This window comes from Nothoprocta perdicaria, unplaced genomic scaffold (assembly GCF_003342845.1).
Source record: "Nothoprocta perdicaria isolate Ctin4 unplaced genomic scaffold, notPer1 scaffold_73, whole genome shotgun sequence".
In the NCBI taxonomy this organism is placed as follows: domain Eukaryota; kingdom Metazoa; phylum Chordata; class Aves; order Tinamiformes; family Tinamidae; genus Nothoprocta; species Nothoprocta perdicaria.
In genome coordinates this window covers 3,063,116-3,086,576 of record NW_020456010.1, presented here as the reverse complement: position 1 = coordinate 3,086,576, position 23,461 = coordinate 3,063,116, and the positions used below count along the sequence as shown (strand labels likewise).

At 51.7% G+C, this 23,461-nt stretch overlaps 1 protein-coding gene across 1 annotated transcript; it reads right to left on the bottom strand.

The window, feature by feature from the left end:
• Nucleotides 1–21,346, bottom strand: TMEM63B (transmembrane protein 63B). Its single transcript, XM_026051164.1, has 23 exons — nucleotides 21,153–21,346; nucleotides 20,365–20,444; nucleotides 17,572–17,610; nucleotides 13,428–13,518; nucleotides 12,674–12,711; nucleotides 11,744–11,886; nucleotides 11,429–11,480; nucleotides 11,039–11,147; nucleotides 10,413–10,483; nucleotides 9,456–9,536; nucleotides 9,134–9,257; nucleotides 8,653–8,786; nucleotides 8,371–8,508; nucleotides 7,945–8,098; nucleotides 7,500–7,606; nucleotides 5,889–5,975; nucleotides 5,374–5,439; nucleotides 5,043–5,205; nucleotides 4,765–4,870; nucleotides 4,454–4,621; nucleotides 4,132–4,247; nucleotides 3,729–3,809; nucleotides 1–2,535 (listed from the first exon to the last, which is right to left on the bottom strand). Exons 1-23 carry the CDS (start codon nucleotides 21,327–21,329, stop codon nucleotides 2,371–2,373), a joined length of 2,490 nt encoding a protein of 829 aa, XP_025906949.1. The 5' UTR covers nucleotides 21,330–21,346; the 3' UTR covers nucleotides 1–2,370.
• Nucleotides 21,347–23,461: the final 2,115 nt, after the last annotated feature.

Genomic DNA, 23,461 nt, shown 5'->3' with positions numbered 1-23,461 from the left:
GCCAATGAGAGCACAGGCCTCCGTGGGCAGAGCCCGACCATGGCCCCAACAGCTACAGGCGCAGCCCTGGAGCCACAACCGCCCGTGCAGGGATCGGAGCCAGCCYGCCACGGGGAAGAAGGGTGCTAAATGGGCACGGGAATATGGAAGCAGGATCAACATCCTTGCCTCTCCAACCCACAACTGTGCTGGGAGCTCTCATCTCACATGCAGATTTCATTAGAGCCTGTCCCAGAAGGGGATGGACAACAAGCCAATGTGCCTTCCCGCACCCTGCACGTTCTCCAGCTCATCTGGAGCCTCGAGGCCAGACAGAGCCTGCCCTCTCCTGCTTCCATGTCTCTTCCCTTCTGCCCCCTAGCTCTTCCAGGCCTGGAATTCCTATTAGAGAGGTGTATGGAAAAGTCAGCTACATCCTTCCTGGAGCCGTGTGACCCAGGACAAGCCCTTTGCCTGCTCTGTGCCTCAGGATCCCCTCCTCTAACAGGGGGAGAGGGGGAATAAAGAAGCAATCAGTTGTGACTGCCCTTTCCCAGGCCAGAGCTGGAAGGGCTGAATCTTCAATCATTTGGGTCTATAAAGTGCTTTGAGCCCCAGGGCCAGAAATAGTGAATAAAATGGTAAATGACTGTCCCCTTCCCAAAGCCCCAGGAGAGCCAGCTACAGGGCACCAGGCTTGGCTCCAGCAAGCCAGAGCAGCCTTCCGAAGACAGGCAAGGGAAGGCGGTAGTGTCAGCAATGAGCACCAAACATGATGGTGGCAGGGGATTTGGGGAAATAAATACAGCTCAATAGCAGGGAGATTTATTTTTTTCCTTTACATTTTACACAAGGGTAAGGGAGGAAGCAACTGAGGGCAAGTGATCCTGACCCCAGAAATGCCCTCCCAAGAACCTTCAAAGAGGGTTACAGGGCCCTGCGTGTGCCAGGGGCTCCAGTCTACATCCTCTGCCTGCTCCCACCTGCAGGTCTTGAGCCTTAGACCTGCCCCTGGCCTAGGATCCTCTGGCATCCTTTCTGTCCCCTCCCTGCCTTGGGGACACTGTCATTGCCAGGGAGGGCAGCAAGGGCAGAGAGGGTGCAGGAACGGCTTCCCCCTCTCACACTGGGCGTGAAGCATATAAATAAAGCCAGCACAGCTGCACGGGGCCCTTGGCCTCGCGGAAGCAGTGGGCTGCCTGGGAGAGGCTCCCTCCCTCTGTGACCACCTCCTGCATTGAGTTGAGACCTGYAAGTACAGGGAAGGCAGCGACCCAGGGGTCACCAAGCACGCTCGCCTCCGCCTGTGCTGGGGGGCTGTGTGGTCCAGGCCCCTCTCCCCTCTCCATAGCACCCAGGAGACTCCCACCACACCAACCCAGCCCTCCCTGTGCCCATCGAGGCTGTGCAGACACAGGGCGGCACAGGGAGCTGGGGCAGCACGTGGGGGTCAGGTTTTGTTTGAAAGGGGAGCAAAAATGTGCAAAAAAATGCTACTTAAAAGGATGCAGTGTCCCCCCAGCTGCAAGCCTGGGGAGGGGTAGGGGGCATCACCCAGGAAAGAGGTCTCCTRGAAGTAAGGAATGCCCTCAGCGCCCCTCACATTGCATGGGGGGGGCAGCTGCTCAATGCAGTGTTCCAGCCCTCACCCAGCCCAGGGTCGACACGAGCTCCTGCTGTGGGCAGGCGGTGGGAGCACAGGGTGTGTGTTTGGGTGTGTGGGTGGGTGTAGTGGATAGCCACGGCAGAGCAAGGGCCCATCCGGCCGTAGAGAGAAGGGAGAGCAGCTCTGCATAGACACAACAGTTCCCGGCRGCTCAAAGCCGCCTCCCTTCCCAGCCCTTTGCTGCCAATATGCCAGTTAAAGCTTTGTGTTCATTGCTTTCCTGAAAATCTAATAAGTTATTAGTGTTCCTTTTTCAGGAGAACGGAGGTCAAAGGATCMATCCGTCCCTAGAGTCCCAGAGGTGCCTGAAGGCTCCCCCTGTCCCCAGTGCTCACCCTATCCCCACAAAGCACCCAATGTTCCTGCTCTCCTTGGGTCCTCCTGGTTCACAAAAGCAGTTCAGCAAGGGTAAAAGTCACCTTCCTCCCCAGCCCCTGGGGTTGTGCGGTCTGGATGTGTGTCCAAGAAGGTGGCTAGCAAGGAGCATGCCCCTCACTGCTGCTCCCTGGGTGCCYGATGGAGCAGTGGCAGGGGTGGAGGAGGCAGGGAAATGGAGAGCCTCAGCGCCCCTGCCCTCGCTGAAGGTAGTGGCCCTGGGGGTGGGCAATGGCAGCAGCTGGCACCCTCCCTGCCTGCGCACTTCATTCAGTGTTTTTCTCTCTGCCTCCATGTGCGGCAGCCTGCCCAGCGCCTGGGACTCCTTTCCCTCACTCCCTCTCAGGTCCCTACTGGTGGATCTCGTTCTCTATCAGGCTGTCCTCACATGACTGGAAATCCGTGTCATTCATGCCATCCCCGTTGATRAGCTCTTCATCCTGGGACCCCTGCTCCTCGGACTCGGTTGCTTCGCCCTCGGGTGAGGAGTCCTGCAGCACTTGGGCAATGTACTTCTGTTGGGGCAACACAAATAATACAAGGGTGAGGGGTTGGGGTAGGGAGAGCAAACAAGTGAGCTCTGGGAGCTTCTCACAACCCCTGCAGGATTCAGGACAGCAAAGCACAAGGGGGTGAAGCAGCATAGAGCTAGGAGGTTGAGTAAATACACAGGAAGCTAGGAAGGCAAAGTGACTCCCCCAGACCACATGGGAGACTCTAGTATAGATTACATATACACATCAGAGCCCAGCTCTCCCAAGAGTGCAGAAAGCTCCTCTTCCCTTAATCTCTGCATTTAATTCTTGAACACCCTTGKGCTGGGCTCACAGACACCCAAGCCTGTGTTGAGCTACCGAGAGCAGAAACTCCCCCTTCGCCTCTCTTCAGGACTCCTGCACACAGGGAAGGGGCCTGGTGGGTGAGGGAGCCGCAGCAATATGAACTCTCTGCCTTGGCATTGCAGGCCTGACAGCAGCAAGCAGAGAAGTGTGCAGCTGCAGCCTGCCCCGCTGGGGCAGTGCCCAGCCAGGAGATCTCTTTCCCCCCACCAGCTCAGCTCAGGGGAAAAGATAAGCAGCATCAAGGAGCCTGGCAGCAACCTGAACACTCCTTGGTCTCTGCACAGACCTCAGCTGCAGCCAAAAAAAATAATAATAAAAAAATCTCATTGTGGAAAGTAGCTGGAATAGATTCAGCAAACCAAGGAGAAGTTCAAAAGACTGAACCTGAGATCTCCAAAATAGGCAGAGGGGAGTCTCCCAAAGCTTTAAATGGGAAAAAGCATTTTCTTTGCTTTCAATACACCACCTATGGTGACTCGCTTACATTGCCTGAGSGCCAACCCGCTGGGTACCAGACTTTCCTGATGGACAAGGAGTCAGAGATGCAGAACAAGTGAGACTTAGCTGGCCTGTACTCACTGTGCCAGCTGGTAGCATGGCAGAAAGTGATCACACAGCATTAAGGAAACGGACAAAAGGTAGCAAAGCAGGCAGAGGGAGGATTAAAATTCATCACTCGGCTCAGATGAGTGGCACAGAGCCCAACACTTGCCTCCCATCTCATCAGCAGGCTCTGGGTGCTGCCTGAGAAAGGCCAGGAGTGGGGCACTCAGACAAGAAGGAAGATGTACAGGGCTATCCCTCTCGCCCTTCCTAAACCTGGATAAAGATCGTGCCAGGGCATGGAGATGGGGACAATGACTCACTGCGGATTTTGGAGCTGGCAAATTGGTGGCAGGTCTCCCATTCTGCCTGCTTTCTATAGCATCCACCTCTGTGTGGTCAATCTGTGGTAAAGGAGAAATCAAGAGAGTGCCAGGTTAGCACAGTTGCTGTCTTGCTACCCTCAAGCTTGCTGCAGGAGCTGTGCTCCAGTAAGGGCTACCCTAGAGCTCTAGGTAAAGTATAGGAGCAGCGTCCCAAGGCACAGCCCAGCTCCAGGCAGCTTTAGGAACTTTTCCCTTAGAGAACCTGGAGTTCAAAGGCTCTGTTGGGGACCAAGCTCACATGCCAAGGCTGTCTGGGGTCCCCTGAATCTTCTGCTAACTGTTGTGCTGCACTCCCACAGGAAGGGGCCCCACACTTCACCACCCAACACCAAGCCCTCACCTTGTAGTTGTGAGCGCTGAGGTATTTGAAGTGCCCGAAGCAGACGTGACACAGACAGATCACAATGGTGATCACAAGGACCACAAAGGTGAACATGGAAGTCGGGGCCAGGAACCCTGGAGCAAGGCAAAACGAAAGAAAAAAGAAGGAAAGGACTGGCAGTGCCACAGCAGCTCTGGCTGTGCTCCCTGCCCAGCAGACTGTCAGGAGCATGGCTGGGCAGGGTTGTGCCAGGCCAGCAGAGTTTCTCTGCAACTGGACATTGAAGGAGGTCAAAAGCAAGGCCCTCTGGCAGGGGCAAGATTTCCACCCTGGCACTTACCTGCACGCATGGTGGAGAAGAAGAGAAGCCAGAAGAGACAGAGGATGGGGGCTGCCACAACCTGGTTCACAGCCCCTGAATGGATCTTCTTGTCCAGCTTGGCAGGCAGGTAGGCATAATACAGGTTGTACCGGTCCACCAGGTGCTTAAGCAGCATGTACATGAGCCCTGAGAAATATCAGTAGAGAGGGGAATCCAACTCTTTTCCAATGCCTCTAACCTACAGGCAGTATCTTCCCTCAGCCCATCCTGCCTCCATCCAAGGCTGTCCCCCATCCTCCAGCGCAGAGAGGTGGAAGGGCACTGCTTACCAAAGGGCACAATGATGGGACAGGTGATGCTATACGTCATGACCACAGTGAAGACACACATCATCCAGGCATAAGCAGCCCCAAACTGAAACTCGTAGGCCTGGTGCTGCAGGAGAGAACAGAGGCCTATGAGTACAGCCCCAAAGCCAAGCAAGGAGGGGCTATATGACCCCCCTCTGTCTGCACAATRCACCCACGTTATCCACACAGGATCTGGCTGGGCACTTTCAATCCCAGGTAGAAACCACCAGCCCACAGCACCCAGGATGGCTACGTACTCGCTTGACGTTTCGCCGCTCAGCGGCTGAGCGGGCCAGGCAGAGGCGGATCATATACATGAGCAAGCCAGGGATGCGCAGCAGGTCCATGGCATTCCCAATGAAAGCAGAGGCGATGACRTAATTCACAAAGAAGGCCCCGTTATCTGGCAGAAACACACACCTGAGGGAAGAGAGAGCAAGAAAAGCCTGCTGGAGGGGTTCCCTCTACCACAAGGCAGTGCAGGGAATGAGCCAGGAGCCCCAGATGCAGGGAGCAAGGCCCAGGAGACTTCTGGATGTCAGTAAGGACATCCCATTACAAGACAGCCTTCTCTCTTGCTCCACTTACTCAAATCGTACTGCAGCTTCAGCCAGGAACTTCTTGTCAAATAACCAGCGGAAAAACACATCCAAGCTGTGGAGGAACAGTAAGGAATGGGAAAAAAAAAAAAAGGAAGAAAAAAAAAAAAAGGCCAGTGTGAGCACAGAGAAGGTTGTAGACAACAACCACATGTGTATATACCCCTGGGCCCTGGCTGCTCTCCAGAACCAACTACTGTGATAACAGGCAGGTCTACATAGGCAATCATGCTCATGGCAGTGCAATGTCTCATAGGGGCCACCAACTACAGTTTTCTCTCTCTTGAGCATTTGTAAAGGGGAAGTCTTTAGTGTATGGAAATCCTACTGGCAAAAACCCATCTGGAGATCCATGCTGCAGGGGACAGTATACCAGTTCTCACTTTTGCTCTCTCCTGTTCAAGTATGCAGCACGAAAAGTGTCTTGTTTTACACTACTACTTTATCTAGGAACTTTAATAAGATAGGAAGCAGTTTTTTTTTCTTACTTTAATAAGTACCTACCTGCTCAGGCCCAGTGAAGGCAGCAGCAAGACCATGAAGATGAGGAAGGTGTAACACTTGTGCATGGTTGTCCTGTTCTCTCCAGACCTGAGGGTAGAGAGAAGGCATTTAAGTGCAGCAGAAATGGGAAAGTGAATCCCAGCGTGCATGCCCTGCCTCACCACAGAGTGAGGAAGAAGCTACCATGAAAGGATGACAAGAAATACAGTAGAGGCAAAGAAAGGACAAGTTGGGAAGGGGGAGATCCCTGGGAGGGCACTGTTGTCTAAGGAGAGTGAGCTCCAATCTGGCCTAAGTTGGGCTGTTAAAGTTTACTTTTCTGAGGCTGCGCCCAGGCAACAACAATAACAAAAAAAAAGATGTGAAAATCTTAAGTGTTTGGGGCTACAATAAAGAGGGAGGCATCAAGCAGATATGTCATACAGTAGCAGGAAGAAAGCACAGGCAGTAGAAGTCTTGCCTTCCCAGGGAGTGGGGAAAATAGACAAAGACAGGGTATGTATTTTATAGAGTCAGGGAATGGGTGGATGATGTGCTGAGAAGCAGCTGGCTTCCTTCAATAATCTGCAGGAGAGAAGAAAAAAAAAAGCCTACATCATCTTGTGTGGTTGGACCAGAGATATGAGAAGCATGGTCAAAACTGCCTAGGAATCTTCAGCTGCATTCCAACCCACAGCCTGGGAGGACCCAAGTATGCCTTACGCATAAATGCTGATACACAAATATTAAGAAACTGTTCAACCAGAAGATACCTATAGGCGTGATCTCTTCCAGGAGAGATTCAGTTCTCCAGTTCCTAACAACACTGTCCAAACTCCTCAGCCAATACCTGTGCACAGCCCACATTCATTCCAGTCTGTTCTAGGCATCCATCAACCTTCTCTGGAGCAAGCCTTCCCAGCACCAAAGCCCAAACTCACACTGCCCACTAGTGATACAGATCAGTATTTCTCCCTTTCTCTCTGGTGTGTCTGAAGCATGTTCTCAAGTCCTAGTTCCACCTTTTCCTCACAGACTCATCTTGCATCACCCATCATCCTTATTTGCTCTCTGGAGAACTCTCTGTCATCAGTTCTCATCTCTCTTGACCTGCAGCCTTCACAGCTGGTGACATCTTCCCAATCAAGAAAACTGACATCAAACATGTGAATACATTTGCTAGTGCTCTGCACTTCAAATATATTCTCTATTGACAGAAGCCATACAAGCTATGGGATTTTTTCCTTGAAAAAATCTATGATTTACACGTGGGTACAGGCACACCACACCTGCACACTCACCTTACCTCGCCCAAGACTCCCTTGCTCCTAGCACTTCTCACAGTGACTGGCCTTAAGTTCTCATGGCTTTCTTCCACTATTTGCAGACCTAAAACAATCTCAGCTCAAAAAACCATGCTGCAGAACRGTGTAGAGAAACAAGGACTGGCAAGACAGCTGTTTGTGAGAGATGCTGAGGTGTCCAAGAGGTGCCACAGAACATCACGTCTTGTAGTGGGAGACAGAAATTGAAGCAAAGAGGAGCCAGTGAGGAGTTTGCTTCTGTGAGAAGTGGCAAGTGCCAGGTAACATGGTGGCATGGCTAGGAACACGTGGTGCTGGCTGTCCTTACCTGGTCCAGTGTGCTTCGAAGAAAGCAGAGTAATAGACAATGGTGGGCAGCAGAGCAGAGAAGCACCACAGCAACAGCGTGGGGAAGAACTGAGTGATTATGGGGTTCTGCAACGAAGCAGAGAACAGACTGCGGGTTACACAAAAAACAGCAGTTCTTGGGTGGGTCAGAAACGATCCGAGACTAAGCTGATGCCTTTGCTGACAGCTGAATGCCCCAGCACCACAGCTGCCACCACACCCTGGTCAGGCTCAGCAGCCCGTCTCAGGGGGCTGAGGAGCACACAGCAGGGTACATCAGCCCTAGCTGGGGCTTCCCTCCCTTGCTGTCAGGAGTTGGACTGTGCGGACAGTCTCTTGCACTACCCCCTCATCTGTGGCAGCTCTTGTGCCTTGGGATGGTTTCACTGCTACTCACTGTCCCATGTCCCTCTCCTAGGCCTTACATTGAGGTACTCCACAGGCTTAGTGACATTGAACTTGTCCATAGTAGTGATGATGATAGCAGGTGTGGTGAGGAAGAAGAGGAGGATGAATAGGACCACGTTGATAACTAGGCAGCGAATCCACCAGATGAAGCCCCGGATGGAAAGATGCTCCCTGAGGGAGAAACAGGGCATCAGAACAAGCATATGAGGAGAAGGACAGTTTCACATCCTCATGCCTGCAATACTAGTCCAGGCTGTATAAATGAGCTTAGGGTGTCAACCCCAGGTTTCCCCCCACTCCAAGTCATAGCAGGCTCTGTAGCTCACCCAGAACGGGCTTCAGCAAACCATTTAGTTATTAGAGAAGCAGAAAGGGGAGGAATGTGKGGGGAGTTCACTCCTTTTCCATCCCTGGGGCCTGCAGACCCCCATAAAAGGGCTCACCAGTAGATGTTCTGTGGGTCAGGGGCATAGCTGACTGTCCAGTTGGAGACATGGAGGGACTCGCTGCAGGAGGAGGCTCGGGGCTCCCCACGGCATGCACAGCCCTGGCACTTGCAAGCGTTGAAGTCTTTGAGGATTCTGGAGAAAAGAGTGAGAGATGCGGCCAAAGACGGTTGGCAGGGACAAGCCAAGGATGGATGGCTTGTGCTGGCATCGCTCTAATTCAAGCAGGGAGCTGGGAGAGGCCATCTTCCTCGAAAGAACAGGCCCCTCTGCACTCACATGGCCGTAATAGTCTCGTTGTGGAAGGTGACAAAGGCCATCCCCAAAGGCTTCTCATTCACCTTCTCCTTCTCCCGCTTGTAGTCATCTTTGAGCTTCTCCTCCAGCTTAGTGTAGTACTCAATGGCCTCCACCTGAGCAAGGGGACAGATACAGCAGGGACTTGAGGGCTTGCCATACACCCCARCTCCTTTGTGTCATGACAAGGGCACTGCAGGGAGAAGGTGGGAAGGCAAACCAACCCATGACCAGCTTGTGGGGAAGCAGCTTTGTTAACTCTGCATTCGAGTACTGGGAAGAAGGCAAACTGGAGCAGTGCCATGGGGAGCCAGGTAGACTGCAACATGCTCCTATCCCAGGACTGCCTCTACATGCAGTGACTGGCAGGGACCAAGAGCATGAGAAGTCACTGTGGGCAGCACAGTTTCTTGCATCCAATACCTGCAAGCCCCTCTGCCTAACACCTCGTGACCATGTGTACCTCCTCACAGCCCCTGATGACACAGCAGCACAGGTGGCCACAGGGCTTGGGGTTGATCATGGAAGGGGTGTTCTCCTTGCTCTGCAGGTTGGTGAAGTAGATTCTCCCACGCTCAGCCTTCTTCCTGCAAGAGGAGAGGGGGGAAAGGAAGAAAGAGGGTGGCTCAGGGAGGCCTCTGTGGCAATGGCTTCAAAGACCAGCCTTTGCTGAGGAGGCCTCACTCCTCACCTTGGCTGCACCAACACCACCCTTGTCTCTGCAGCTGCCCCCTACTCCTGCTGCACACTCCCAACCAGCCCATGCGTGTTACCCCAGGAGTTACCTCTCTGCATCGAGGAACATCAGCCTGGCCACATCATAGCAGGGACGAGCCTCCAGAACGGTGCAGTTGGCGTAGGCCTCTCTGCAAAGGGGAAGCACCAGCTCATCACAGGTGACACCAGAAGCCATCTCTCAAACAAATCTCACATGTCCAGGACTGCTGCCCACAATCTCTGCCCCTTACAAGGGAAGCAGAGTTGGGGAAAAACACTAAGCTCTGAGCATGGGAGGACTCTTCAGAGTTTGGGAGAGGAACTGAGACTATCCATGATATTTCCAAGGATATTGGAAAATTGGTTAAGAAAGAATGAGCAGAGGGAAGGGAGATTTTTTTTTTTAAATGAGAACTACTGTTGTGGCATCAAGGCACACCTCCAACAGCATGTACCTTATTTGCTTTCAATTGCCACAGACAAAGAGGCAAAAAGCAAAGAAAGAGGCAGGAGGGTTCTCAAAGGGTTCAAATAATCTGCTTCTCTACRGTGCTTCTAAACAAGCTCTTGACAATGTGTTCACTGAGGTCCTGATGGAAGGGGATGTTTGACAGGAGATAAAAGAGAAGCTGTACAGTGTTTTTGCCAAATGTACAATCAAGGCAGAAGCAGCAGCACAATGTTCCACCGACACTTCCTGAGTGTCTCCTGTCCCCCCTTTCTCATCCCTGAACTTGACTACATCTTGAGATGTACTGTCATCAATAATTCCCATACTGACCCACGATGGCTCTGCAAAGACATAGCTTCCAAGATACAGGATTAATCTTTAAATATAGTTCCACAAAACAACAACAACAAAAAGCCTACAACAAGATTTCCAGAACAAAGATTTTCAGAGCACTGATTCTGCCTAGATTTCTGCTCTGAATGCATTATTGCCATCTCATACAAGAGCAGCACTACCCAAGGAAAAACATCCTTGTTTCAGGACAGACTTTAATTAGGCATACAGGGAGACTCACTCAAAATGCTTCTTGATCTTCTCTGGCTCAGCATACTTTGAGATCCCATTGATGAAAAGAGTTCGTTTCACCTGAAAAGAAGGGGAAAAAAAAGTAAAATAAAATAAAAAAGAGGAGGTAGGCAGATGTGAGTCCTTTAGAAGACAAGACCGCAAGACCAAGGCCTCAGGCGGCAACCAGAAGGGCAGCTAGCTATTGGTGTCCTGTATCTTGACAGGCAGCAGATTGACAAACTGACTCACTACCCTGCTGCAGAGGCCTCAACAGCAAGGGGGTGGGGTGGTGAGGATGTACCTTTAAGCAATAAGGAAGGCATAGACAAATGGGGGGAGCCCAAAGCCCATTCAGCAGCTAGAACAACTCCTGAGCAAGGGCTAAGGTCTACACGTGCTCACCCAGCAGAGGCTTCTCTGATTTTCCCCACTGGGAATCAGGATTGCAGCTCTGGGAGACTATCTCCTCTCACCAGACAGAATCAACCAAAAAACAAAAAACCAACACAACACAAAGCCAAAAAAGGAGCAATCCCCAAGCTGCTACAGAGAAAGAGATGGTCTTTGAGGCCACCCAACTGGACAAGAGGGCATGGGAATCTATTCCTTGGACAAGGGTCAGATCCTGCTCACCAAGTCATCCTCTTTGTAGCGCATCTTGGAGGTGTGTCGGCGCATGCTGTACACTGTCAGCAGCAGGTACAGGAAGGCAAAGGACGTGTGCAGCCACAGCAGGTTATTCCTGTCACAAGAGAGACTATACTTAAAGGCCAACACAAGGCTGCCACTGAGACTCTGAAGGCCCTGAGGCCATGGGCAGCAACCATTATGACATCCACTTGCCCTGCTAACAGCTTCCAAGCRCTCAATCTGCAAATAGGAGCAAGATACAAGCAGGAACAGCAGCCTCAGTGCAAGAACAGAAATGCAACTTTCAAGAAACTGAGACATTGCAACAAGTGTGCATCTGCAAAATACACCCTGGTATCCTCAAATATCCATCTCAACCCTGCCCACACGTACCCTGAATTCAGGTTGGCAATAGTTGTCCTCCCAAAGCTGTAGGCATTGTTTTCTGGGGAAAGAAGCAGATACAGGTACATTGAGTTACATTGTGGGTGATGGCACAGAGCACCCAGTGRGTTCAGGAGTGGCAGGAATTTCACCTGCAAAACACCCTAAAACCCAAATCACCCAGCATGACCCTTTGCATGCTCCATCTCATGGCATGGGATAAGAGCTGGGGTTTGCTTAGTCCCATCCTGCCATCCTACTACTCCTGGGCAATGGTGTGGAAAAGCATGTTCCCCAGCCCAACCAGAGGATCTCAGCTCTCACCTAGCAAGTCCCCTGAGAAGTTGACAGGTAACACGATGCCCACAGAGAGCACACCCACAGCGACCAGCAGCCCGATGATGTGCCTCTGGAAGGAGAGGTAATGCACTGCGTCGCCCCCACACTTGTCCCGGATCTCATCATCCCTGCCAGGCAAAAAAGAGGCAGTCAGACAAGCTTCCAAGCTCCCTCAAAGTGCTGAAAAAAAAAACTTAGGTCATGACAGCCTGCATAGTTTAAACCACTAGACCACACAGTCCCAGAACAGTGCAATGGCACAATCCCTGGTAGGACTTTAAACCAGTCCAGACAGAAACCTGATCCCACAACATTTACTGCAGCTCAATCTCTCATGCTCCTGGCCCTGCTTAACCAGGGAAAGGCAGTCAAACTCATGCAAATCACATCTAACATGCATTTTCCTCGTGGGCCTTACTTGTAACTAATGGGATACTGGACTGCTAACATTAACCCACAATGCTCTGAAGCCAAAAGAGCTTAGAAGACTACTCTCAAGCATCATCAGTCCAGAGGGGTCTCCCTGCATACTCTAATCTTGTCTTCACTGCCAGGGGTCTTTGGAAAACAATATCCTTCAAAGTAGTCCCAGGCAGAGAATCATCTCTGCAAAGCAGCTGACAGTATTTCTGAGAGTCAAGAGACGTGACTGAGGCAGAGCAGACCTGAACAGGGTGCTTCACTGTCACAGACTTACTGTGTGACCTTAATTTTGGCCCTAGGATTCCTCATCTGTGAGGTAGGCCACTAGGCCCATCTTTGCTTGTCTTCTCCATACAGGATGTGAGCTCTTCAGAGGAGCTGCAGCAAAAGCAGTGACTTCAGGCAGCTCTACTGCACCTGGTGTCACAACTCCATACACTTGCTTTTCACCTTGCCCATGCAGGTCCCCCATGCAGGCCTTGGAGTACTTACTTTATCCTGAAGATGGCTGTCAGCCAGGAGCAGAAACCCTGTGCAAAGAGAAGACAAGAAGACCTTGCATAACTTTGTGCTCCCTTATCCCTGCTCCCTCCTTTAGAGGCCAAGGGAAGCAGGCTGGTCTCCTTGCACATCCACAGATCTAGGTTCAAGACAAGATGGGAACAGACCACAGTGGCCCAGAAGTGAAGGGCCACAAACATGTCCATCTGGRGGAGATGAGTTCTCTCAACATACTGTCCCATGGGAAGCAATACAGCCTGGACTTTGCCCCTAGATTGCATCCTGATAACTAGTAGCTCAACTTCCTGGGCAGAGGAAACCAAGCTTTTTCTCCTCGGTGGACACTCAGGGGAGAAATGTCTTCTAGGAATTTCATCCCTCCATTCACTGCACCCCATTTTTTTAATGAACTGAAACCCTAGATTACAGAAGAAAGCAGCAGTGATATTTTGCAACGAGACAAGAGGAACAGTCAATAGACTTCTCTTGATGACTATGGCTTGTGAGGCTGAGAATACGGGCTGAAAGGGATCTGCAGTAAGGCTCAGTGACATATAAACTATTGATCAAAGCACCTGACTAGGTTCCCACATCTCCTTGAGCTCTACTCCATGTTCACACACAGGTATTGGACTAAAGCTCAGGGAAACAGCATTATCTCTGAAGAGCGCTTAGTTCAAAGAGCCTGTGGGTTCCTACCAACTCAAAAGCAACCCGTTTGATTCTGCTGCTTGCTGCTACTCACGTTGTCCCGCTGATCAAAATCCACAGAGCTAGAGACAGAGGTGAGGCGCTCGTAGCGGTCATGGTTGTCAGAGTGCAGAGCAGAGGCCACGCTAAAATGACAAGCAGAGGTGAGAGAAAACTAAAAGATGAGAGGAGGCAGCTTGGCCAGGAACCAAGTGCACCCAGAAGATCAGAGGTTAATTCAGGTGAGTTTGCCCCAGGTTAGATGGAGAGAGAACAGTCTCAAAGAACAGAGTAAAGCAGTAAGCAGAGAGCCCCTCCTCAGACAGCACTGAAACAACCGGCATCCAGAGTCTGCTCACAAGCATGAGACTCAGCTCTGCTAGCCTTTGTGGGCTTGGACATGGATGGTGCTCCCTCAGGAACCTTACTGCCTCCTTTTTCAGAGGCACCCACTTTGTGCACGGCCTCCTGTGAGGGGGCTTGGCAGTGGCTGCCTCAGAGGAGAGATTAGGTCTGTTTAGTGCAGAGGTTAGAAAGAGGAAAGGAGACATAAAGGGGAGGGCACCACAACACGGGGTAAGTGTTCAGACAGGGGCTCCTGTTTTTCCCTTGTAATGCAACTGCAGAGATGAGCCCGGGGCTGTAGGCCTGCAAAGCTCTTTGCTAGCAAGTCTTATGGAAGCCAAGAGGCAGAAAATACAGTTCACAGCCACAGGGGAGCTGCAGGGGAGTAGCACCATGGCTGCATGTGGCAGTCAAGACTCCCATGTGGGAGGCTGCCCCCAAGCCCAACACCTTCTAGGGGTGCCAGTCAACACTTTTGGGGCCAATGCAGGCAAAATCCTGCTGGCCTAGGGGGAATCCCTGCTCTGACCGTCCATCCCTGAAGAAGGAACTACTGACCAGGTATTTTTAAGCACCAGCATACAGAGCAATTGCTATTCTAGGATAATTTACATCCACCTACTGCAATCAAAGGATATGAAGTGGCAGCAGAAATCTCTTGCCTTGAAGCCCGCTTTACCCTGCAGCAAGAGGGCGAGGGAAAGGACGCAGGGGAAGGAAGGAGGTCCCCCTCGGACGCGCCGGCCCGCTGCGTGGCCACGAGGCGGCAGCCCCGGTGCTTCGGAGACGCCTGCCAGGACGGCAGCTGGGACAGCCGGTCTCGGCAGACCGCACTTGCCCTAGGAAAGAGGAGGAGTGGGAGCCTAGCAGACCGTGTTCCTGCTATACCAGTCCTTCCGCCTCTTAGCATTTCAGGGCAGGGGAAACTCAGGAAAAGGAGAAATCCAGCTGAGCCACTATTGTCTTTGTTCCCTGAAACCAGGCTCAGCTCAGCTTCCTCCACGGCATGATCTGGGTCTGTTGGCTGGAAACTCCTAGAGCAGGAGGCAGTGACAAGTGAATGGCTGCAGGCTGCAAGGCAGGAAGCATGAGAGGTGAATACCCCAGGCTGCTCTACTCCCCATGCAGGCAGGGACCTAGGGGAACCCACAGTGGAAAYATCCAAGGCAGACAATAGCCCTCATTAGGAATGGAGGTGGAAGCGAGCTGGCAAAGGAGGTGTGGAAACAGTCCAGAGACCTAAGTGAAACAGCACTCATAAAATGGCAACAGCAGGCTGGGATCTTGGAGGTGTAAGAGATACGGTTGATCTGAAGGATAAAAGCAAAGGAAAATGGATGAAAACATGGTCCCTCTGTAACCAGTACAGACTCAAGAAGGATTAGAGGGATGAGAACCTAGAGAAGAAAAAGCTGTGAGACAAACAGCAGTGATGAGGTGAATGATACTGTGCAAAGGAAAAGGAGCAAAACCTCTTGTGAGCGTGCCAAAGGGAAGGGAATGGGACACGCTGCCTCCCTTGGAGAGCAGGGCAGCACCTGCTGAGCCCTCCTTAGCTGGAAGTGAGGCAGAGAGGGGAAAGGAGATTAGCTGAAGGTCATGGGACTACAGGAGAGCAGATTAGACAGCAGCATGTAGCCTTGCGACTGCTAGTCATGTAAGTTAGCACATACTGCTCCACTGGAGAGATAGAGCATGCTTTGCAGTGGCTTCTGTGCTTCAGCCCTATAAAATCCTAGATGCTTCACAGCTGGACACACAAAGCTGAATGTCTGCTATCAGCAGCGTTGTGGATATCCCATGCAACACCACGAGGTGGCTTTGGCACCTCGGGTACCAGGGGCACCTGAGGGCAGAACGGTACTGAAGGAAACAACTAAGGAAACAAAAATGAGTGCCGCGTTACTAGATCCACTAGGAAGGACTTGCAGTGCTAAGATAAAGGGTGTCCACCCATCCCAAAGATAGCATACTTAATGGAAAGTTCTTAAGAGGCAGCCACATTGGGGCTGGAAGCTTTTCAAAGCAAAGCATTAACAAACTGAKTGGGAGGAGGCATCCCTGCCCCAGGTCCTATCACTGGGAGGATTTGGGTGGTATCCAAAAGATCTCCTCCACACCCCTGGTCCARGTTTGGTGCCAGCACTGTCACAAGAGAGGAACTAGATCCAAAGCATTGCCAATCTCAGGTCAAGGAGACCTGCAGGCTGTGGGGAAGGGCAAGTTGTCAGGCAACAGATTGCCTATGCAGGCTGTGGAGAAGGTTTGCCCCAGTGTGGTGCCAGAGGTGGCCATGTGGATATGGAACTCCACAGAGCTCTGCGATCACTGCCCTTAATAATGGAGGTGGGGGTAAAGTTGCTTAGCAGTTAAGATGGGAAGATGCTGTCAGCCTCAGAGGAGCACAGATCAGACCAAGTTTCCTATCTGACCTCTCTGAGTTGCCAAAACTAGCCTCGCTCAGTCACTAAGTTTGGGAGGTTAGCAGGGACCTTCAGATACCCCATGTGAGGAAAGGGAACAGGAGGAAGGAATAATACCCTGGAGASAGAACAGCACCATCATGAGATGATGGAAGTGTTCCTCCAGAAAGACCAAGTTCTGGACCTCAGGGCAGGGGCATGATGTCTCTGCAACCACTGTCTTTCTCCCCAGACTACATGTTAGTGCTGAGGAGCTACCAGAACACTCCTGGAGCAGGTCCAATTGCTAGCGAAGCATTCAAGCATGAGCAAGGGGTCCCCATGTACAAAGTCACTGCTACTACCACTTCTGTTTTCACAATTCAAATGACTCTGCTTTAGGATCAAGGAGTTGCCACAAAAAGAAAGGATCACTCCTGTATTCTGCAGAGGCAGTAACAGCAGGACTGCTCCCGTACAGGTGATAGAGGTCAGCAGAAACAAGAAGCAAGACTGCAGTGTGTAGTCATCAGGCTTCAACCACTGCTTTCCATGTGCCTTGAGTGACCATTTCAGGCTCTGCACCACTAGCACATCATCTCCGCAGTGTGCATCACCCAGCCAGGTGGCAGGGCATGGGAGGAGGTCATTGCTTAGATATAAAGCAGCAAGAAAGAGAAAAGAGTATGAGGAAGAGCCAGGATAGTGCTGAGCTGGCAGCCAGCTGCAGCCCTCATGGATGCCCTGGAAGCAATGCCAGACCAAGGTGCTGGCTGATGCTCTCAGTCGTGCTGAGGCAGGAAGTTTGCTTACGTGGAAGTATCTGGAATGGAGAAAGAGAGAAGGGACAAAGATGCTGCCTTGCTGGGTGTGCTGCCAACCTGGGGTGGGTGGCAAGTGACAAGGGCCAGCACTTGCGCTGTTCCTGGTAGCCTCACAGACATGAGGGAAGAACTTGCACCTCTCTGCCAGATCCTCTCCATGTACACGCCTGCCCTGCAGCTGCTTCGAGGGAAACCCTCATGGGTCACTGGCACAAGGGAAAGAACAGGCGGCTGCTCTGTGCCCGGGTGGCCTGAGCAGGCTGCGTGTTGAGGCAACCAGCTGCATTTACAGCTGCTCAGCTGCAAAGTGGGAGAGCCAGGCAGTGGCAGGGGTGCCACATAGCACCTTTCACCTCAGCTGGGACTAGGAGCTTATCACCACTGCTACAAGCAGGGAGCATCTAAGGGCTACCAGGGGAAAAACAGGGCACATTCAGCTGTGGTAAGTGGCTGACACAAAGCAGAAGGAAGGGAAAAAACATGAATCCACTGGGGGTGACAAATCCAAGCCCTGAACTCCCAGTCAGTTAAGATTAGTTCAGAAGCAAGAGAGAAAACTGCAAAAGAAAGGTAGAAAGATAGAAAGARAAAGGAAGAGAAGAAGCTAGACCCTGAAAAAGCAACATACTATTCCCGCTCCTCTCGCTCCGTCTGCCAGCGCCGGTGCCTGGGGGCACAGAAACAGAAAAGGAGAAGTTACAAACACAGGAACAGGCGAGCAGGGGCTGGGGAAATCTCCTCCATCCCAAGGGACTTGTACCCAGCCGGGCTCCACACCAGCCTGAGGAAGAGAAATCTGCTGATGGTTAGGCCAGAGAGGGAAACCAAAGGGAAATTTTCCTCCAGATCTCACATTATCCTGAGTCAATGGTACCCCAAAGTCCTCTACTGGCCTCTGGGCTACACTGGCAAACTGTTCTTTGCCATAAGCCCCAAGGAAGCCAGTTTGGTTGGGAATACAGTCTAGGTCAATGTCCCAGCCATACTGGTTTGCTCTGGAGGAACCAGGCCAGGCTGGACAGCCTGCAAGAGCTGCTCTCCAACTCTCAGCAGCTCCCTAAGCTCCATTCCACCCCTCTCCTCCCYGTCCTGGGGCAGTCAACATGCATCATGGGACAAAAACCCTGTATTTCCCCCCAAAACCACCCTGTGTCCCAATACCCCTGTATCCCTGTATCTTCCCCACTGATGCCTCAGTATAACTTAATCCTGAGGAGAGCTACTCTCTCCTCAATGAAACTTCATCTGCCTTTTCCCTCCTCCTGCTCCTCTCTCTCGCTCCCCAGGGCCCTTGCTTGGCTGATTTCCCCAGCCGACCCAGCAAAGCAGAGGCAGAGCTGCCACAGCAACACTACGTATCTAATCCAAGAAAGCTCCTTGTTCAGTGCTGGAAGAAAACAACTCTGTTATTCTTTCCACTGCTGCGCAGGGAGTGCCCAGAGGCAGCTTGTTTGAATTGGTATCGCCAAGGGAACTGGAAGAGGCCAGACCTCAGCCCCATCCAAGGCCCGTGGAGCTGACCAAGATGAAGGTGCACAAACCACAGCCTGCCTTAAGCCATACTTAGCCAGCAGCACACAACACACAGCAAAACATCCATGGAGCCTACAGCAACAGGGTGAGACAGGCTACCTGCACTACTTGCACAAATCCTTCATTAAGAGTCCCTTGTTCACTGCTAGAAGAAAACAACTTTCAGTCTTCCCATTGCCAACAAGAATAGCAAGGCACTTTCTTAAAAACCTTCCCACACATTTCACACTCTGTGGAATTATCATAGAATCACAGAATCCTTAAGGATAGAAGGGACCTTAAGAAATCATCTAGTCCAACTCCCCTGCACATGCTGGGTCACCTAGAGCACAGGGCACAGGATAGTGTTCAAGCGGGTTTTGAAGGTCTCCAGAGAAGATCTTGCCTCTCTTGGAAACCTGTTCCAGTGCTCTGTCACCCTCACTGTCAAGAAATTTTTCCTTAAGTTCCTGTGGAACTTTTGGTGCCTCAGYTTGTGGCCGTTTCCTCTAGTCCTATCACTGGCCACCACTGAAAAGAGGCCGCCCCCCTCCTCCTCACTGCCTCCCTTGAGGTATTCATACACGCTGATCAGGTCCCCCCTCAGCCTCCTCTTCTCCGGGCTGAACAGGCCCAGCTCTCTCAGCCTTTGCTCATAGGGCAGATGTTCCAGGCCTCTGATCATCCTCGTAGCCCTGCGCTGGACTCTCTCCAGCAGCTCCACATCCCTCTTGTACTGGGGAGCCCAGAACTGGACACAGTCTCCAGATGTGGCCTCACCAGGGCTGAGTAGAGGGGGATGATCACCTCCCTCGACCTGCTGGAGACGCTCTTCTTAATGCACCCCAGGATCCCACTGGCCTTCTTGGCCACCAGGGCACTCTGCTGCCTCATGGTCAACTTGTCATCCACCATGATGCCCAGGTCCTTCTCTGCAGAGCTGCTCTCCAGAAGGTCAGTTCCCARTCTGTACTGATACATGGGCTTGTCATCCACAAAAGTCTCTGACTTTTGCCAAAAGATGCAGTAGCTCACAGCACAGTGTGCAGGGAGGACATGTACCAGACTAACTCCTCAACACTTGGGATCTGAAATAACCTGTTGTAAGCACAGAAGCAGACACACAGTCTTTACGGCTCCTTCACCTCCTTCCTGCTTCACCACCAGGCTGACTAGCTTCCTGACCAACACACACAGTAACTAGACACACGCACACACTCAAGACACAAAGATTGCTGGATGCACCCCCTTGCACTGCCCCTTGCTCTGTTCCTCCGGCTGCAGAGCTGTGTATGCAGCATGTCCTGCTGCCTTTCGCTCCTGTGCTCAGCACAAACCTTTTACCACCAGCAAGAATGGGCTGGACTGGCAGTTTGTTTGTTGTTGTTCTGTGCCACTCACCCACAGCGCTGGCCAGGCACCTCAGCCATCCCCATCTGCTGCCTTTCCTGCCTGAGCCTGGTGCACAAGTACCACAGCACCTGGAAACACAGCCTCCTGCTTTCGGGTTCTCTTAACAGGAACTAGATCTAGCAAGACCACAAAGACACTTTGAGAGGCTTAACAAAGCAGTTATTGTGGCAGTCCTCAACTTCACTGGGACCTCTTTCCCTCTCTCCTCCTCCTCTCCAACCTCTCTTCCTCCTCGGGCCATTTCAGCCTCTGCAGGGCAGGAGCCCCGCAAARCCTCCTGCACACCTTGGTCAGTGTATGATCCTGCAGCCTCTCACCATGAGGATGCAGTATCAAAAGCTGGTTAGAAGATTTTTTTGTGTCTGTTCTAGAGCTCCATGGACACARCTAGCATGAGGGTCTATGCTTACATAAGGGAATTTGGTCATCCTGCTCCTGAGCAAGGAATGGCACTACTTGTACCTCATTCACCCTTCTGTCCCTCTCCCAAGCTTACCTGTCAGCATCAGTCACCAGGGCCAGACGTCCATAGTCCCAAGCAACTTTACGAAGAATTGAGAAGACAAACAGCAGTGCCTGGAAGACAGTGAATGCAGAATTACGAGACARGAGTTGCTCAGCTCTGCCTTGTCCCGAGCCATTAGAACAGTAGTGTAAGGAGGGGACAGGGCTCCTATACTAGGAGCAAGCTAAGGCAGGACAGCATGAGTTCCTTGTGGCTGWTAAATTCTGAATGTATGGATGGATGGATGAAGGTGGCTGTTGGAGGCAGAGATCCAGGACACAACACCCAATGATTTCAAGATGAGCAAGAGGGTCTGGTCCCAGGTCCTAAGGAGGTGAGATTTGGACTAAAATATCTGCAGTTCTGCAGCTCCCAAAAAGGAACCAGCAGAACCTTTGGTTAGGTAAACCTTTGAGGACTTCCCCTCATAAACTGGAGTTCTGGGATGCCAGCAGGACTGACTTAACCCTGTCCATGTCCTCAGGAAAGCTGGTTCACAGCTCCCTTCTGTGGGCTGCATGCAGCAGTATTGGAGAAAAATCARTACCAGAAGTGGCTAAAGGCCATGGTCAGGGCCACACAGTCATTCAGCAGCAAGGTCAGGAATGGAGTCTTAGATCCCCTCACTGTAACCACCAACCGCAGTCTTCCTTTCATGATTAATTACCTTGGGAGCTAAGCACATAACCCCAGGTGCTCCCCTGCCCATACCCACCTCCATTCCTCTAGCATGATAGGAATGGTAGAGAGGGCACTGAAGCAGTGGAAGGAAAACTTACAAGAAAGCACATGAAGTCGAGGGCTAAGACAGTGGGCACGCCACCAAACGGCAGCCCCTGCAGCACAGTGCTGCGGATGCGAGCGCTGTAGCAGTAATCCTTGGTGCTGTTGTTGCAGGTGGAGTCTTTGCAGGTGGCCCCTGCTGAGCCCAGGGTGGCAATCACGTAGGAAAGCATCTCTACAACTTCATCGTCTTCCCTGGGGGAGAGAGAGAGGTTGGGTTAGGTGCACAGCAGCCACATGGGGCTGTAGTCCAGCTAGAGTTCAGAGATACCAGCAAAGCAGCCCAAGGGACCAACCTAACCTGCCATCTCCAGCCCTCCTGTGCCTCACTGGGTATCTGCATGCAAGAACAACTCTCTCTGAAAAAGGTAGCTGAGTCTGGGAAGTGCTTCAGGAGCACTAGTTGGGTCCCTGCCAGCAGCAACCTCCATTGCTGGCTCTCCTACCCCTAAGCTCACACTTAGTTGTGCCCCTTTCTTGTGGATTCTTCCTATTTCTGAAGGCTTGGTGTCTCAGGACCCTTTTCTCTTGTCAGCAAGAACATTTATTCACAGGAAAAGGTAAAGGTGCAGGGAGGTGATAAGTCACACAAACTGCTGTGGGACAGTTGCTGCATCATGATCCCACAATTTCCTTTGCCTGGCTGAGTGCCAGTAGCTTTACTAGGCTGAATCATCACGATCTGCTCATTGCAGCCTCAGCCCCAACCTCTCAGAGCCCTGTCAGAGGCTGGTCCCACCTACTGCTTCTTTTCTTTCCTTCCTCTGGCTTGGACACGTTCAGATGCAAACACACGCTGGGCAAAGAGACGCTTTGGATCTACTATGTTGCCAGTCAAAAATTTTATTCTGGCACTGTCTCCARAGTGGTAAGAGAGACACAGATGGACTACAGCCAGTACAGTCATTTCACAGCTTGAAGATGGGGAGCCTTTGTTTCACCTGGAGCTACTCTGCACAGARGCAGAGGAGACCATGCTAACAATGATCAAATGGAAATCAAGCACCACTGGATGGTCTAGAAAGGACAGATCTACAGAAAGAAACAAAACAAAACAAAAAATACACCAAAATTGTTTTGTGGAATAGGAGAGAGAAAATCCCCTTAGCTGCTGAAGAAAGAAACAATAACAGATATGAAGGCACAGAGTTTCAGACCCCCRAACAACTGCTCTTATCCAGCAGCCACTACCCCAAACCCATCATTACTCAGGTGACAGCAGCACACAACGGCTGGATGGCACCACGTCACCTCTGTGGAACATTCAGGGGCTGCTCACCCAGGCCGAAGAGGCCATTCTGGTAGGTCAGCCAAAAAAAGAGCTGCCACTCCCCCCAAACCCAGGGAAGCCACCACCGTGGCCTCTTGTCCCAGAGAGGCTCCTCTCCCCGTCAGCCTTGCTCTTCCAACACAGCACAGATGGGTCAGCACAAGGAGAGGGGGCATGGAGCTCTTCTTTCTAGCCCATTGGTGCACCCTGGCAGGCTCCTACTCGGCTTCAGACGTTTAAAAGCATCACAGCACAAYGCTGTCTAGATAACGACCACCAAAAAGTTAGCTGTGGTGTCCTAGGGAGTTCGACCTGGAAGTGATCCTTCCCAGCTCAGCCAAGACACATGAATGCAACTGCATGAACACAAACTGGCTGAAGCACTGACRAAAAAGGGTACAGCAACAAATAATACCTTGGCTGAGCATTAAGAGGAGTAGGGGAGCAGCTGATTTGGAAAAGCTACCAAGCAGCCTTCTAAGAGATATTCATAGATTAAACACCAGTCAGCAGCAGCTGCCAGGAACAGAAAAAGAGAATGAAAAAGCAGGAGAAAAAAAAAATCCATGAAAAACCATGAGACTGTACACAGTCTCCAGATGTGGCCTCACCAGGGCTGAGTAGAGGGGGATGATCACCTCCCTCGACCTGCTGGAGACKCTYTTCTTAATGCACCCCAGGATCCCGTTGGCCTTCTTGGCCACCAGGGCACACTGCTGCCTCATGGKCAGCTTCTCATCCACCATGATGCCCAGGCCCTTCTCTGCAGAGCTGCTCTCCAGCAGGTCAATCCCCAGCCTGTACTGGCGTCCTGGGTTATTCCTATCCAAGTGCAGGACCCTGAGCTTGCCCTTGTTGAATTTCCTAAGGTTTCYCACCGCCCAGTTATCTGGTCTGTCCAGGCCCCCCTGGATGGCAGCACAGCCCTCTGGGGTATCAGCTACATACCAGTTTGGTATCATCAGCAAACTTGCTGAAGGGGTACTTGGTCCCTTCATCCAGGTCACTGATGATTAYATTGAACAGGACTGGACC